Here is a 13,739-nt window from a genome sequence, read left to right as displayed (position 1 = left end):
GCCCCCACCCCGCCACGGCCGCCCCGCGCCTATGAGCCGCGCAGTGAGTTTGAACAGATGACCATCCTGTACGACATTTGGAACTCAGGCCTGGACTCAGAGGACATGAGTTACCTGCGGCTCACGTATGAGCGGCTGCTGCAGCAGACGAGCGGGGCCGACTGGCTCAACGACACCCACTGGGTTCATCACACAAATATCCTGAGCGTGGGCGCTGGGGCCGGCGGCCTTCCCCGGGACGCGTGGGCTTGGGTCCTCCTCCGACCCCTCCTGGCACCTGCATCTGTCCCCGACTCTGCCTCCCCTCTGGCTCCAAGCCATGTTTTTCTCCGCCTGGTGCCTCTTCTGCCTTCCAAAGCATTTCTGGCAGGAACCATGGGGCTGGGGCTTCCTCCCCTCTCCCTCACCTGAGTATGTTCAGCGGCGTGGGCCCCGCCCTCTCCTTTGGCTGGGACGCGGGTGGCCAGAGAGGAGCCGTTCTCTTCCTTAACTCCCCGCACTCACCAACCTGACCACCCCAAAACGCAAGCGGCGGCCCCAGGATGGGCCCCGGGAGCACCAGACAGGCTCGGCCCGTAGCGAAGGCTACTACCCCATCAGCAAGAAGGAGAAGGACAAGTACCTGGATGTGTGCCCAGTCTCAGCCCGGCAGCTGGAGGGCGTGGACACTCAGGTGGGCCCGACCCCGACCCCGCCGCCGTGTGCTCCTCCCGCCACTCACTTCTCTGCTCTGCTCACCTCCCTGCCCTGCATCTCACAGGGGACGAACCGCGTGCTATCCGAGCGCCGGTCCGAGCAAAGGCGGCTGCTGAGCGCCATCGGTACCTCCGCCATCATGGACAGTGACCTGCTGAAACTCAACCAGCTCAAGGTGAGACCCGGCTGCGGGAGGGCCTGGGTGGGGTAGAGTGGGGCAGGAAGGGGCAGAGGCCAGGGGACCACCCAGCAGGCTCCTGTGGCTCCCTCAGGTGGAGATGGGGGGTAAGCGGCCAGAATGCTCTCTGCCCAGGAAGTCTGTGGGAAGAGCGAGGGTCTGGGGTGTGGCAGGCGTCTGGCAGTTGAGTCTCCCTTCTGACCCCCAGTTCCGGAAGAAGAAGCTCCGATTTGGCCGGAGCCGGATCCACGAGTGGGGTCTGTTTGCCATGGAACCCATTGCTGCTGACGAGATGGTCATTGAATATGTGGGTCAGAACATCCGTCAGGTGAGATTGCACTCCCAGCCCCGCCCCAGCTTCTGATGCAACAAGACAGCTTGGGGGCTCACACACATGCCGTTTGTCCTGGTTAAAGCCTCGCACACCCCCTAGCCCCGGTACCTAGCCAGTGAGACCAGCCTCCCTCCAGTGTGGTCACCAGCAGGTGTCAGTGGTCCAGCAGGAGGCACGGCTGATGGCACTGCTCCCTTTTTTTTTTTTTTTTTGAGACATAGTCTCTCTGTTGCCAGGCTGGAGTGCAGTGGCGCGATCTTGGCTCACTGCAACCTCTGCCTCCTGGGTTCAAGCAATTCTCCTGCCTCAGCCTGCTGAGTAGCTGGGACTACAGGCGTGTACCATGTGCAGCTAATTTTTGTATTTTTAGTAGAAACGGGATTTCACCATGTTGACCAGGATGGTCTTGATTTCCTGACCTAGTGATCTGCCTGCCTCGGCCTTTCAAAGTGCTGGGATTACAGGTGTGAGCCATCGTGTCCGTCCAAGCGCTGCTCCCTTTCAAAGAGCCTGGGAAGCAGGAGGCTCAGGCACTGAACAAGTATCCACACAAAAGGATGGTGTCCCAGCCTGAGCAATATTGCCAGACCCCGTTTCTGCAAAAAATACAAAAGCTAGCCAGGCGTGGCGGTGCATGTTTGTGGTCCCAGCTACCCAGGAAGCTGAGGTGTGAGGATCACTTGAGACCACAAGGTGGAGGCTGCCGTGAGCCAAGACTGCACCACTGCACTCTAGCCTGGGCAACAGGGCGAGACCTTGTCTCTAGAAAAAACAAAAGCCAAAAGGATGGCATTTGGTATTCACAGGATCTGGGGAGTTGTGCCATGGGAACACACACCTGGGGGGCCTAAGACCTCCTAGAGACCATGGTGCATGAGCAAAGCTGAAAGGAGCTCGCAGGTCCAGGCGAGTGGCATTGTGTGTGTGCTTGGTTGCGGGACACCACGTGCACAGGCCTGGAAGCAGGGTTGTCTTGTGAGAGTATGGAGGTCAGCTTGGCTTATTAGAAACCAGGGCCATGGCCAGGGTCGATGGCTCACGCCTGTAATCCCAACACTTTGGGAGGCCGAGGCAGGTGGATCGCCTGAGGTCAGGAGTGTGAGACCAGCCTGGCCAACATGGTAAAACCCCATCTCTACTAAAAATACAAAAATTAGCTGGGCGTGGTGGTGGGCGCCTGTAATCCCAGCTACTAGGAAGCCTGAGGCAGGAGAATTGCTTGGATATGGGAGACAGGTTGCAGGGAGCCAAGATCTTGCCATTGTACTCCAGCCGGGGTGACAAAGCAAAACTCCGTCTCAAGAAAAAAAAAGAAACCGGGCCAGTGGCAGCGACATGCAGCTGGAGGGTGGAGGGGACAGGGAGCCCAGACTGCACGGGCTTGGGAGCCTGTGAATCCACTTGGGCCTGTGGCAAGAGAGGAGGAAAGTCCCGGAGCCTTCCGCAGGAGAGGGCCCCGTGGCTAGTGAGCTCCCTGTCTAGGCTGACACCAGTGTCCAGGCAAAGGCAAGGGTGGCCCGACCCAAGCAGTGGCAGCAGAGGTGACAGAGAAGGTGCAAGGTGGTTGGCTGAGCTCAGCAGTGAGAGGGTGAGGGGGATAGGAGGCCCTCGGTGCTGCTGTTAGCCGCTGGGAGTATGGTGGGATGGCCAGTGAGCTGGGAGTGAGGAGGAAGAACAGATATGTGGTCAAGATGAGCTCCAGTCTGGACATGTGGGGTTGCAATGCCCCAGGGACATCTAGGGGACGACGCCCAGCAGCTCCACCGAGGTGGCTTTTGGCTGGAAATGGAAGTTTGGGAGGAGTCCCCACCACATAGCTGGCGGCTGAGGCTCTGGAAGGGAGTGAGGTCACCCGAGGAGGGCACGCAGAGGCTCCTCACTGTCTTCTGGGAAGTAAGGGTTGCTCCTCACAGGGGTGCGGGGCCTAACATGGGCGGCCTGCTATTTGCATTGGCTGGTGGCAGCCAGCAGGTGCCTGTTTTGGAGAGAGGTCCAGGGAGGAGAGATGAGCAGGGTGCCATTGGTGACATGGCCACTGTCATTTCAGGAGCTGCCCCAGCCCCAGACTTGCCCCAGCAGTCCGGGGACCCCACTGTGATCAGGCAGATTCTGGAAGGAGCCAGTGGCTCTGCTTCCTGATGCAGATTTCCCTGGAGTCCCCTGCGGGTGACTTAGAATGGCCACCAGAGGCTTAGTATGCTGCCCCAAAGAGGGAGGGCTCCTGGAAGCAGTCAGGAGAGTCAGTGCCGGGTTAGCGGGAGCCGGAGGCAGAGCTGCAGCTCCAGGCCTGGTGGGCATGGACCTGGGGTGCTGGCTGGCAGGTGTGCTCAGGGACAGGAAGTTGGGGGCTCTTCCCTAACCATCGCATCTCACCCTGGCAGATGGTGGCCGACATGCGGGAGAAGCGCTATGTGCAAGAGGGCATTGGCAGCAGTTACCTGTTCCGGGTGGACCATGACACCATCATTGATGCCACCAAGTGTGGCAACCTGGCCAGGTTCATCAACCACTGCTGCACGGTGCGTCAGGGGCTGGCCGGGGCAGGAGTTCGGGGGTTGGTGGGGGTGGCCACGGCTCACATGCCCTTCCCTCCGCAGCCCAATTGCTATGCCAAGGTCATCACCATCGAGTCCCAGAAGAAGATTGTGATCTACTCCAAGCAGCCTATCGGCGTGGACGAGGAAATCACCTATGACTACAAGTTCCCACTGGAAGACAACAAGATCCCGTGTCTGTGCGGCACGGAGAGCTGCCGGGGCTCCCTAAACTGAGGTGGGGCAGGACGGGTGCCCACACCCCTATTTATTCCCCCTGGTGCCCTGAGCTCCCAACACCCCCCAGCCTTAGTGGGCTCAGCAGGGCCCACATGCCCCCATCTCCAAGCGTGGGGTTCGGGGCCCCAAGCCCAGTGAGGGAGCCTCAGTCCCTGGAGGCAGCTTCTGCCTCTCCTGTTGCCCCTGCCCACCACCCCCTGATTGTTTTTCTTTGCGGAGAAGAAGCTGTAAATGTTTTGTAGCAGCCAGCAGCTGTTTCCTGTGGAAACCTGGGGTGCCGGCCTGTACAGATTCTGTCCTGGGGGCTGCACAGTCCTCTCGCTTTGTGTTAATGGGGACTTCCCCTTATGCCCTGCGTGTACCCCTCCCCAGTTTAGGGGTCTCTGGGGCAGTGGCCATGTTCTCCCCCTGGGGGGGCTCTGCACCCCCAGTCCTGGGGACTCCGTGCCTGGAACCCTGCCTCATCTGTTCCTGCCAGACCCTGAGGGTCGCCCTCCCACCCTGGTGTCACGCCCCGGCTCAGCCAGGCCAGGATGGCGGGGTGGGCCCCTTCTGCCGGGCTGGACTGTACATATGTTAATAGCGCAAACCTGACGCCACATTTTTATAATTGTGATTAAACTTTATTGTACAAAAGTGCTTGGTCGGTGTATTTGGGCAGGAGCGAGGGGTTGGGGTGGAGGGCACGGAGGATTGGGCAAGATGAAGAGAGGGAAAAGTGAGTACCTGAAGTGTGGGGCTGGTAAAGGGGCCTTCAGGCAACAACCCAGACCTGCAGAGGCCCCGAGACTGGTTTGGACCCCTAGACAGGCTGCGGCAGCCGCAGCCGCACCCACACCAGGAATCTCCCACCAGTGCCCGCCAGGGTCAGGTGCCAAGGTCAGGCCTCCCCTTCCCAGAACCACAGCTGCAGCTGGGCCTCTGGCCTCCTGGGAAGCCCAGCAGGAGGGAAGGCCTGAGGTCACACTGTGGGATGAGGTCACCCGCTGGCTCCACCAACAGCCCCGGACCCCTTAGCCCACTCAGCAAGTTCCAGCTTCATCCCCCCAAGTTCTCTGCTGGACCCGGGTGCCAGTGGAGCACCGAGCGGCCGCCAGGGGGCGCCTTAGGGCAAGAGTGCTGGGGGTTGTGGCTGGGCGGGTCTCTGTTCCTGGAATGGGGCAGGAGGGAGAAGGAGGAGCCAGCGGAAGGGGACGGTGTGTGGGTTGGCCAGCCCTGGACGAAAGAAGAGGGCCCCTCCAGGCCAGTCTGGGCACCCTGGGACAGCGGCTGCAGGTAGGCAGAGGCGCTGCCAGTGCCCACCCAGGTGGCCTTTCCCTCCATCCGGCCCTTCCCGCCTTCCTATAACCTTCCCTCCACCTCTCTCAACTCCTGGCCTCCCCACCCTTTTACTGCCCTTAGACCTCTCTCCCCAAACCCTGACCCCTTCCTGTACCCCAAGCCCGTCCCTCTCTCCATAACTCAGCCATCAGCAGGGGCAGATGGCTGGTGGCCTGGTTGCTGCAGCTCCCAGGATCAGCTCTGCCCTCCCCCCAAACGCCAGCCTCGTCAGTGCTCCAGGGCACCTCCAGCAGTAACAGGTGGTTGCGGCAGGTGGCAGCCAGTCCCTGGGTGAGCCAAGGTCTCTTCCCCAGCTGGGCATGGCCGACTCTGCACAGGCCCAGAAGCTGGTGTACCTGGTCACAGGGGGCTGCGGCTTTCTGGGAGAGCACGTGGTGCGAATGCTGCTGCAGCGGGAGCCCCGACTCGGGGAGCTGCGGGTCTTTGACCGACACCTGGGTCCCTGGCTGGAGGAGCTGAAGACAGGTTCGTGTTGGGGGAGCTTGTGGCGGAGAGGGTGTGGATGCTTCCCCATCCCTTCCAAAGCTGGGATCCCCACCCCTGCAGTGGAACAGATGATGCTGGTTTCTGTCCACATGGATGGGACGAGTGAGTCACATTGGGAACGTGACTCCAGGGTGGAAGATGAACCCAGTTTCTGGCCTCTGGCCCCAGCTCTGACATGGCCTGTGTCCTCCAACCCCGGCCAGGGCCTGTGAGGGTGACTGCCATCCAGGGGGACGTGACCGAGGCCCATGAGGTGGCAGCAGCTGTGGCCGGAGCCCATGTGGTCATCCACACGGCTGGGCTGGTAGACGTGTTTGGCAGGGCCAGTCCTGAGACCATCCATGAGGTCAACGTGCAGGGTGAGGAGCCCTGGATACTCCTGGCCATCTTGCTTGTTTGTTCCCTACTCTGTCTTTGGCCTTGACCTGCTGTGACTCCCCTGGGACAAGCTGTCCTGTTGACAGCCCTGCCCCCACCTCCCCTGACCTGTTGTGGTTTTTCCTGGACCTGGGATGGGGAGGAGGAAGATGCAGAGAGGGAGGAAGCTGCAGCCTGGGTACACCCCCTCCTCTGCCAGGCACCCGGAACGTGATCGAAGCTTGTGTGCAGACTGGAACACAGTTCCTGGTCTACACCAGCAGCATGGAAGTCGTGGGGCCTAACACCAAAGGTCACCCCTTCTACAGGTGAGTGGCAGCCCCTCCTGTCCTCTAGGAGCCCATTTCCCTCAGCATTGAGTCTTCCTTCTCCTCCTGCCAGGGGCAACGAAGACACCCTGTACGAAGCAGTGCACAGGCACCCCTATCCCTGCAGCAAGGCCCTGGCTGAGCGGCTAGTCCTAGAGGCCAATGGAAGGGAGGTGAGCCCAGAAATAGGAGGCGCAGAGATGGGGCTCCTGCCCTGTACACCCCCTTACCCCGCCAGCCCAAGGAGGCTGGGGCTGAGAGCGAGCTGTCAGGTCTCAGGTCTCAGCCGTGCCTGCCTTTGCCACCAGGTCCATGGGGGGCTGCCCCTGGTGACGTGTGCCCTTCGTCCCACGGGCATCTACGGTGAAGGCCACCAGATCATGAGGGACTTCTACCGCCAGGGTCTGCGCCTGGGAGGTTGGCTCTTCCGGGCCATCCCGGCCTCTGTGGAGCATGGCCGGGTCTACGTGGGTGAGGACTGGGCTAGGCAGGGGGAGGCTGAGAATATGACAGGAGGACTTGCTCTAGAAGGGGCCGGAACCCACATGACCCTGGGAGAGAAGTGTGGACTCTGACTAGAAAAATGTGGTCTATACATGGGCCAAGGTAGACTGTGATTATGTGGGGAAAGCCTGTGATTATGTGTCTACACAGCCTGCAGAGAATACAGGATCCATGCCAAGTTGGGACATTAAAAAGTGTATCATAGGCTACAAAGATTGCAGCTGTGAGAGCAGCCATTCCCCAGGAGAGGAGAGGAGAGGAGAGGGACAGTGTCTACACAGCACTAAAAGGGCTGGGTTCAGTGGCTCACACCTATAATCCCAGCACTTTGGGAGGCTGAGGCGGGAGGACAGCCTGAGCCCAAGAGTTGGAGGCTGCAGTGAGCTATGACCACACCAACTGGACTCCAGCCTGGGCAACAGAGAAAGACCCTATCTCTAAAACTAATAAAGGGAGTAGCATCTACACAGGGAATAATGTCACCTGCCACTCCATCCTGCAGTCCCCAAACCCCTCAGGGCCCACCCCACAAGTCCTGGCTTCTCCATCCTCTCGCCAGGTTCTTTGCAGATGCAGGCGGGCCTAGGAGAGCAAATGACTACCAGGGCGAGGGAAAAGGCAGCCTTTCCCAGGCTGCTGTGGGGATGTGGGTGGCAACTATCTGGACCCAAAGAGGGGGTGGCCCAGGAAAGCAGCCTTGATGTGGTGTCACAAGGGCGCTCAGGGGTGTGTCTGCCTCTCTTCTGCCACCGGCAGGCAATGTGGCCTGGATGCATGTGCTGGCAGCCCGGGAACTGGAGCGGCGGGCAGCCCTGATGGGCGGCCAAGTGTACTTCTGCTACGACGGATCGCCCTACAAGAGCTACGAGGACTTCAACATGGAATTCCTGGGCCCCTGTGGACTGCAGCTGGTGGGTGCCCGCCCACTGCTGCCCTACTGGGTGCTGGTGTTCCTCGCTGCCCTCAATGCCCTGCTGCAGTGGCTGCTGCGGCCGCTGGTGCTCTACGTGCCCCTGCTGAACCCCTACACGCTGGCTGTGGCCAGCACCACCTTCACTGTCAGCACCGACAAGGCTCAGCGCCATTTTGGCTATGAGCCCCTGTTCTCGTGGGAGGATAGCCGAACCCGCACCATTCTCTGGGTACAGGCCGCTGGGAGTTCAGCCCAGTGATGGCGGGGCTGGGGCCTGGAGGCCCATCATGGCACATCCACCCAGGTCCTGAGCCCTCACACCCTGGACGGGAAGGGACGGGAAGGGACGGGAAGGGACGGCTGCATTCCAGAGCAGGAGGTAGGGTTCTGGGGCCAGAATGGCTGTCCTAGAGCCCTCCACATTTTTTTTTTGAGACAGGCTCTTGCGCTGCCACCCAGACTGGAGTGCAGTGGCGTGATCATTACTCACTGCACCCTCAACCTCCTGGGTTCAAGTGATCCTCCTGCCTCAGCCTCCTGAATAGCTGGGACCACAGGTGCACACCACCACACCTGGCTTTTTTTTTTGGTAGAGACAGGGTCTCACTATATTGTCCAGGCTGGTCTTGAACTCCTAGGCTCAAGTGATCTTTCCACCTGGGCCTCCCAAAGCGCTGGAACTACAGGTGTGAGCCACCGTGCCCGGCCCAAGCCCTCCACATTATCAATCCAGGAGCCTTGAGTCTGTGTTTTATCCTGACGCCTCCAAGTCCTAGGGCTGTCAGGATATAAGGGCAGGGTTTGGGGACAGAGTGTCCTTCCTCTGTCCTCTCACCCCAGTCCTGATGGCCGCTTGGTGAGGGTCCGGTGCCCTGGCGACCTGCCTGGGCTCTCTTCTGGCTTTCTGAGCAGGAAGCGAGCAGAGGCTCCACAGGCTCACACTACTGTCCTGACATCCACGCGTGACCTTCAGGCCTTAGCGCAGAGTGCAGAGGCGGATCTGGTTCCTCCAGCCACCTCAGTCCCTCTTTGGGAGGTGATGTTCCCATTGTTTTTCAAAGGCCTCACCTTCAACCGTCTGTTTTAGAATTCCCCTCCGGAGGGCTGCGGCCTCCCTGCGCTTTCACTTCCCACCTCCCTACCCAAGTTCCTTCCCCACACGCTGCCAGCCCCAGGCCTGGGGATGTCCCAGATGCTGTACCTGGCTGAGCCCAGATTAAAAGCCTCATCCACAACTGTGTCCGTCTGTCTGTCTAGCTCTCCCTCCCACCTCCCGCACCCCGTGTCCGTCTCCCCACGGCGCCCATCCCACGTGGGGACAGAAGGAAGTGAGCACACAGCACGCCCGCTGTTGGATTGGTTGCTATTTCTCCCGTCCCACAGGGCCCGACCTGGCCCGGGGTGGGGTGGGGGGCTCTGGGGACAGGACATGCAGGGCGGAAGGGGGGGCGGGGGCAGGATTTTCCTGTGTTTTATCCATTTGCAAGTTGGTCACCAATAGAGAGAAATGGGACTCTGAGGGCTAACAGGAGAGGGCGGCCTGGCTCTGGGCCCCAGCCAGGCCCCAGGAGTCCTGTCCCCTCTGGGGAGGGGAGGGAGAGAGCTCTAGAAACCAACGGAGAAACAGAGAAGGGGGCAGGGATTCATGTCAGCAAACACAGCTACATCACGTGACACGCCAGCAACACAGAAACACACGCCAACGCACACGGCTGCACAGCGGGCAGGGGTGGTTAGGGGAAAGGGAGCCGGGGGCCACCCATCTTGTCCTCTGCGGGGCAGGCTGGGGGGCAGGGTGAATGCATAGAACACGTCATATGTACACGCTCAGGGCGTGGCAAGAGCGTGCGACCCACGGGCACATGGGATGGACACGCAGTGTGCTTCATGAAGGACGGGAACAGGGAGGAGGGGGAGGAGGAGCACTGAGCCCTGGCCAGGCCCGGGACCACCCACAGGGCACACGTGGGGCACACGTGGGCTCGATGGTTGTAGGCGCCTGGGCAGCCGGCACACATTTGTCCGAGAACATGCAAAAGACACCAGCCCCCAGACAACACACCAGGACGCACAGACAGCAGCCGACAAGCAGACACATCATAGGATGCGGGGAACGCGTAGAAGGTCAGGGTATAGCAGACCCTTGGAGATCCCCGGTCCACCTGAGGCCCAGAGAGGGGCAGCTGTGGGCGCAATGCCACTCCAGGCGGTGGGAGCGGTGCCCCAGCCATGCTGCAACCCTTCTCCTGTGGCCCCAAGGCCGTGGGACTTCCAGAAACACCTGGGCTGAATGGGGGTCCTGTCCAGCCAGGCAGAAGAGGGGACTGGGGGCTGGGGTCTGCTCTGGCATCTCCCAGGCAGCCCGAGATGGGAACAGGAAGGCTGTGGCCAGACTTGGGGCAGACTTCCTGTCCTGCAGAGGGTGGTTCTGGGAAGGGACAGGCAGGCCCCCAGCTCAGGACAGCCCACCTGGGGTTACGCACATGGCCATACTGACACGCACACAGGACAGGGGAGAGCTCGGCTGTCTGAGCTGGGGTAGAGGCGGAGGAGTACTGTGTTCTGGGAGGTCACATCTATATGGCCACACGCACACACAATGCACATGCACACACAATGCATACGCACACACAATGTACACACACACACAATGCACACACACACAATGTACACACACACAATGTATACACACACAAATGTACACACAAGTACACTTCACATGACCTGGGACCCCGGGGTCCACACATACACACAGAGTCCCTCGCCTGTGCACACATAAGCCCCATGCCAGGGCATAGCACATTTGTGTACTTGTGTGTTCACCTTTCATGCTCCTGGACCAGAGCGGGGGCCTCTAAGACTGTCCTTTCTCCCACGCACCACCTACCTGCCACCAAACCCACAAACTGTGCCTGTGCTGGCAACACAACAGGGGAGGTGCTAGCCCCTTCCTCGCACCAGAAACCCAGGCCTGTGTACCCCTCAGCCGCACCCTGGTGTGGGGAGCAGCCTGAGGGTTCAGCAGAAGTGTCAGGGATGGGTCTCGGGACCCAGCCCACCCTGAGTGGCCACTGCCACACTGGCCACTCCAGTACGTCTGAAATAAACAGTTCCCCAAACCCGAGTTCCCTGAGGCAGAGCCCAGAGCATCCGACGGGGCAGTGGGGGGGACACAGTCCTCTCCCAGGTCCAAGGCGGGTGTGTGAGGAAGGGGTCGTGTCCTGATCTTTGATCTGTGCAGGGAAGTCCTTGGCATTTTGCCTCATCAGTAACATTCCTACAAGTAGCCCTTTCCTTCCAGGAGGCATTCGTGTGATCCCTGCACCCATGCCAGCATGCATGGTTTGTGCCTGGTGTGGCCCCTGCCTGAGGCCACCTCAGCCTTGCCATGTGTGAGCACACTGAGGGGTACCAGCTTCCAGGGGCTTGGGGCTATACTGGGCAGAGACATGGAGGAAGATGAGGATCTGGGTGTGAGCGTGCAGAGCCCTGAGGCCAGGCAGGCAGGAAGCTCTGGCTGCACAATGATGTAGCCATGTGTGTGGCCACACCGGCACTGGGCAGCGCCTCTGGGGAGAGGGGCGGGGCAAGGACAACTGGAGAGACAAACCCAGATGGGGCCACATCCTTAGAAGTGTGTGGATATGCACATGTGTGTCTGTGTGTGTAATATGCAGGGCAGAAACACAACATGTAGACCAGGCGTGGTGGCTTAGGCCTGTAATGCCAGCACTTAGGGAGGCCAAGGCGGGAGGATCACCTGAGGTCAGGAGTTCGAGATCAACCTGGCCAACATGTCAAAACCTCATCTCTACTAAAATACAAAAATTAGCCGGGTGTGATGGCAGGTCCCTGTAATCCCAGCTACTTGGGAGGCTGAGACATGAGAATCGCTTGAGTAAGGGAGGCACAGGTTGCAGTGAGCTGAGATCGCGCCACTGCACTCCAGCCTGGGCTACAGAGCAAGACTCCATCTCAAAAAAAAAAAAAAACAGAAAACAAAATAAAAAACACACCATGTAGGGAGCCCCTAACACACACACATGCACGCACATGCATGCCACACACACACAGTTGCATTCTAGGTAGCAAGGGATACACATTTCTGTGCCCTCCCAAAGCAGGTGGCCAGTACACAGTGTGGAGGGCTCTATCTGAGAAGACCTATCAACACTTCAGGCACATCCTGGACACACACACACACCCTTCCGGGACATGCCGCAGCCCCTGGGGTAATGAAGACATGGGGTGTCTGCCATGGCCTGCATGTACCTGGGCCTCCCTGGATCCTCTGAGAATGTGAGTGTGAGTACACACACACCACCTGCCTGGTTTGTAGCAGACACAAAGGGCTTGGGTATCAGTGGCTTTGTTGCTGTTGCATTAGGTTCAAACACTCAAACACAAAATTCCACGTACACAAATAGTGTGTCCACAGATCTGTGGTCTCACACACACACACACCGTTCACAGAGGACAGAGAGGGGCGTGGTGGGCAGCTGTGTTACACTCGGCTGCAGTCTACACAAAAGCCCCGGTGAAGGGGGAAGCTCAGACCACGCACACACACCCGAGGTGGGGGCAGGGGGATGCTCTGGTGCATCACACACATCACACGCACACACACGCTGGGGTGTCCACACGTCTTGAGCATGTGCCGGCGGCATGCATGTTGGTGTGCATGTGTAATCACGCCTGCTGCGATCTACGTGCGGGGGCAGGGGGGTCCATGGCTGGGTAAGGTCCAGGGACACCAGGGTCTGCCGTGGGGATGGAGGAGGGGTGGGGCTGCCTGGGTCTGTTTTGGGGGTGAGCCTGGAGCAGGGGATGGATTGAAAGGGGTGGTGGGGGTATTGCTCCCGATGTGGTGGGGGAGGGGTCTGGGAGAGAGTAGGGTGGGGGGCCTACAAGCCCAGCGTCCCCCCAATGGATGACGCCAAGACCACCCCCAGCACCACACAGCAAATGATGATCATGATTTTCTTCTGCAGCAGAAAGAGGAGCGAGACAGGGAGACAGTGAGAGAGACCGACACGTGGACAGATGCAGGGACAGACGGGGCAGAGGGTGGCAGGGAGAAGAGGGGAGAGAAAACAGAAACAGGAAGAGGTCAGAGCCAGAGATAAGGCTTCCCACCCGCTGCCAACACTCACCTCAGCCCGGGCTCAGCCTTGGGCTCCCCCGCCTACCCCCAAGCCGCCTGCCCCGCTCACCCTCCGGGCCTTGCTCTGATATTTCACTGCTTTCTTGGTGTCAGACACAGCTCGCTCCACGTAGTCTACAGAATGTTCCACGTTGTACTCAATGCGGTCAATCATCTCTCCCTGCAGACAGAGGAGACATGCACAGGGAGGGATGGGGACTAGGCTGGAAGAGGGGACCTCGGGCCCAGGGAGGTTCCCAGGGTGGCATGGGTGGCAGAGCCGGTACCTGGCTCTCTACAAGCATGGCCATGTCCACAAACATGTCGTGCAGCTCACGGATGCTGGTCTCCAGCTTGATGATCTCATTGTGCCTTGTCTCGATCTCATTCAGCGCCTGCTTCGTCATCTGTGAGTCCATTTTGATCTAGGGCGACGAGGGAGAGAGCTACGATGCCCCTTCACCCCCAAGAGAGCCCCCACCGCAGCGGAGTGGCCAGGGCCAAATCCGATGTCATTTACTAGCTGAAACCTGGCCGGGCGCGGTGGCTCAAGCCTGTAATCCCAGCACTTTGGGAGGCCGAGACGGGTGGATCACGAGGTCAGGAGATCGAGACCATCCTGGCTAACACGGTGAAACCCCGTCTCTACTAAAAAAATACAAAAAAACTAGCCGGGCGATGTGG

The 13,739-nt window shown here is 59.7% G+C and overlaps 3 protein-coding genes across 6 annotated transcripts in view; 2 read left to right on the top strand and 1 right to left on the bottom strand.

The window, feature by feature from the left end:
• SETD1A (SET domain containing 1A, histone lysine methyltransferase) overlaps positions 1-4,618 on the top strand; it is a 29,325-nt gene extending 24,707 nt beyond the window's left edge. The window contains 6 exon segments of the mRNA XM_017867421.1: positions 5-196; positions 501-673; positions 761-871; positions 1,083-1,202; positions 3,590-3,727; positions 3,806-4,618. Of these exon segments, the coding sequence (XP_017722910.1) occupies positions 5-196; positions 501-673; positions 761-871; positions 1,083-1,202; positions 3,590-3,727; positions 3,806-3,979 (908 nt within the window). The 3' untranslated portion in view covers positions 3,980-4,618.
• A 522-nt stretch (positions 4,619-5,140) lies between these two features.
• On the top strand, positions 5,141-9,152 carry HSD3B7 (hydroxy-delta-5-steroid dehydrogenase, 3 beta- and steroid delta-isomerase 7). 4 transcript variants are annotated; one of them, XM_017872763.1, is made up of 7 exons: positions 5,141-5,257; positions 5,617-5,788; positions 6,013-6,168; positions 6,387-6,495; positions 6,569-6,668; positions 6,804-6,966; positions 7,756-9,152. In XM_017872763.1, exons 2-7 carry the CDS (start codon positions 5,623-5,625, stop codon positions 8,169-8,171), a joined length of 1,110 nt encoding a protein of 369 aa, XP_017728252.1. In that variant the 5' UTR covers positions 5,141-5,257; positions 5,617-5,622; the 3' UTR covers positions 8,172-9,152. The 4 variants fall into 4 exon arrangements, with proteins under 4 accessions (XP_017728252.1, XP_017728327.1, XP_017728390.1 ...); XM_017872838.1 differs by having other exon boundaries at positions 5,166-5,257; positions 5,448-5,788; XM_017872901.1 differs by having other exon boundaries at positions 5,167-5,257; positions 5,526-5,788.
• A 3,120-nt stretch (positions 9,153-12,272) lies between these two features.
• The window catches only part of STX1B (syntaxin 1B), a 15,303-nt gene continuing 13,836 nt past the window's right edge, over positions 12,273-13,739 (bottom strand). Inside the window, exons 8-10 of the mRNA XM_017872660.1 lie at positions 13,343-13,480; positions 13,126-13,236; positions 12,273-12,897 (exon numbers count right to left, since the gene is read on the bottom strand). Of these exons, the coding sequence (XP_017728149.1) occupies positions 12,817-12,897; positions 13,126-13,236; positions 13,343-13,480 (330 nt within the window). The 3' untranslated portion in view covers positions 12,273-12,816. The remainder of the gene's footprint in view (positions 12,898-13,125; positions 13,237-13,342; positions 13,481-13,739) is intronic.

The sequence above is a fragment of the Rhinopithecus bieti genome, unplaced genomic scaffold (assembly GCF_001698545.2).
Source record: "Rhinopithecus bieti isolate Rb0 unplaced genomic scaffold, ASM169854v2 scaffold_63, whole genome shotgun sequence".
NCBI classification, from domain to species: domain Eukaryota; kingdom Metazoa; phylum Chordata; class Mammalia; order Primates; family Cercopithecidae; genus Rhinopithecus; species Rhinopithecus bieti.
Note: the sequence above shows the minus strand (reverse complement) of the source record. Positions and strands in the feature narration are given on the sequence as shown.

Coding starts and splice junctions, on each gene's coding strand:
- HSD3B7 (XM_017872763.1), top strand. CDS start 5,623: ATGGCCGACTCTGCACAGGCCCAGAAGCTGGTGTACCTGGTCACAGGG. Junction 6,496..6,568: donor AAAGGTCACCCCTTCTACAG/GTGAGTGGCAGC, acceptor TCCTCCTGCCAG/GGGCAACGAAGACACCCTGT. Junction 6,669..6,803: donor TAGAGGCCAATGGAAGGGAG/GTGAGCCCAGAA, acceptor CTTTGCCACCAG/GTCCATGGGGGGCTGCCCCT.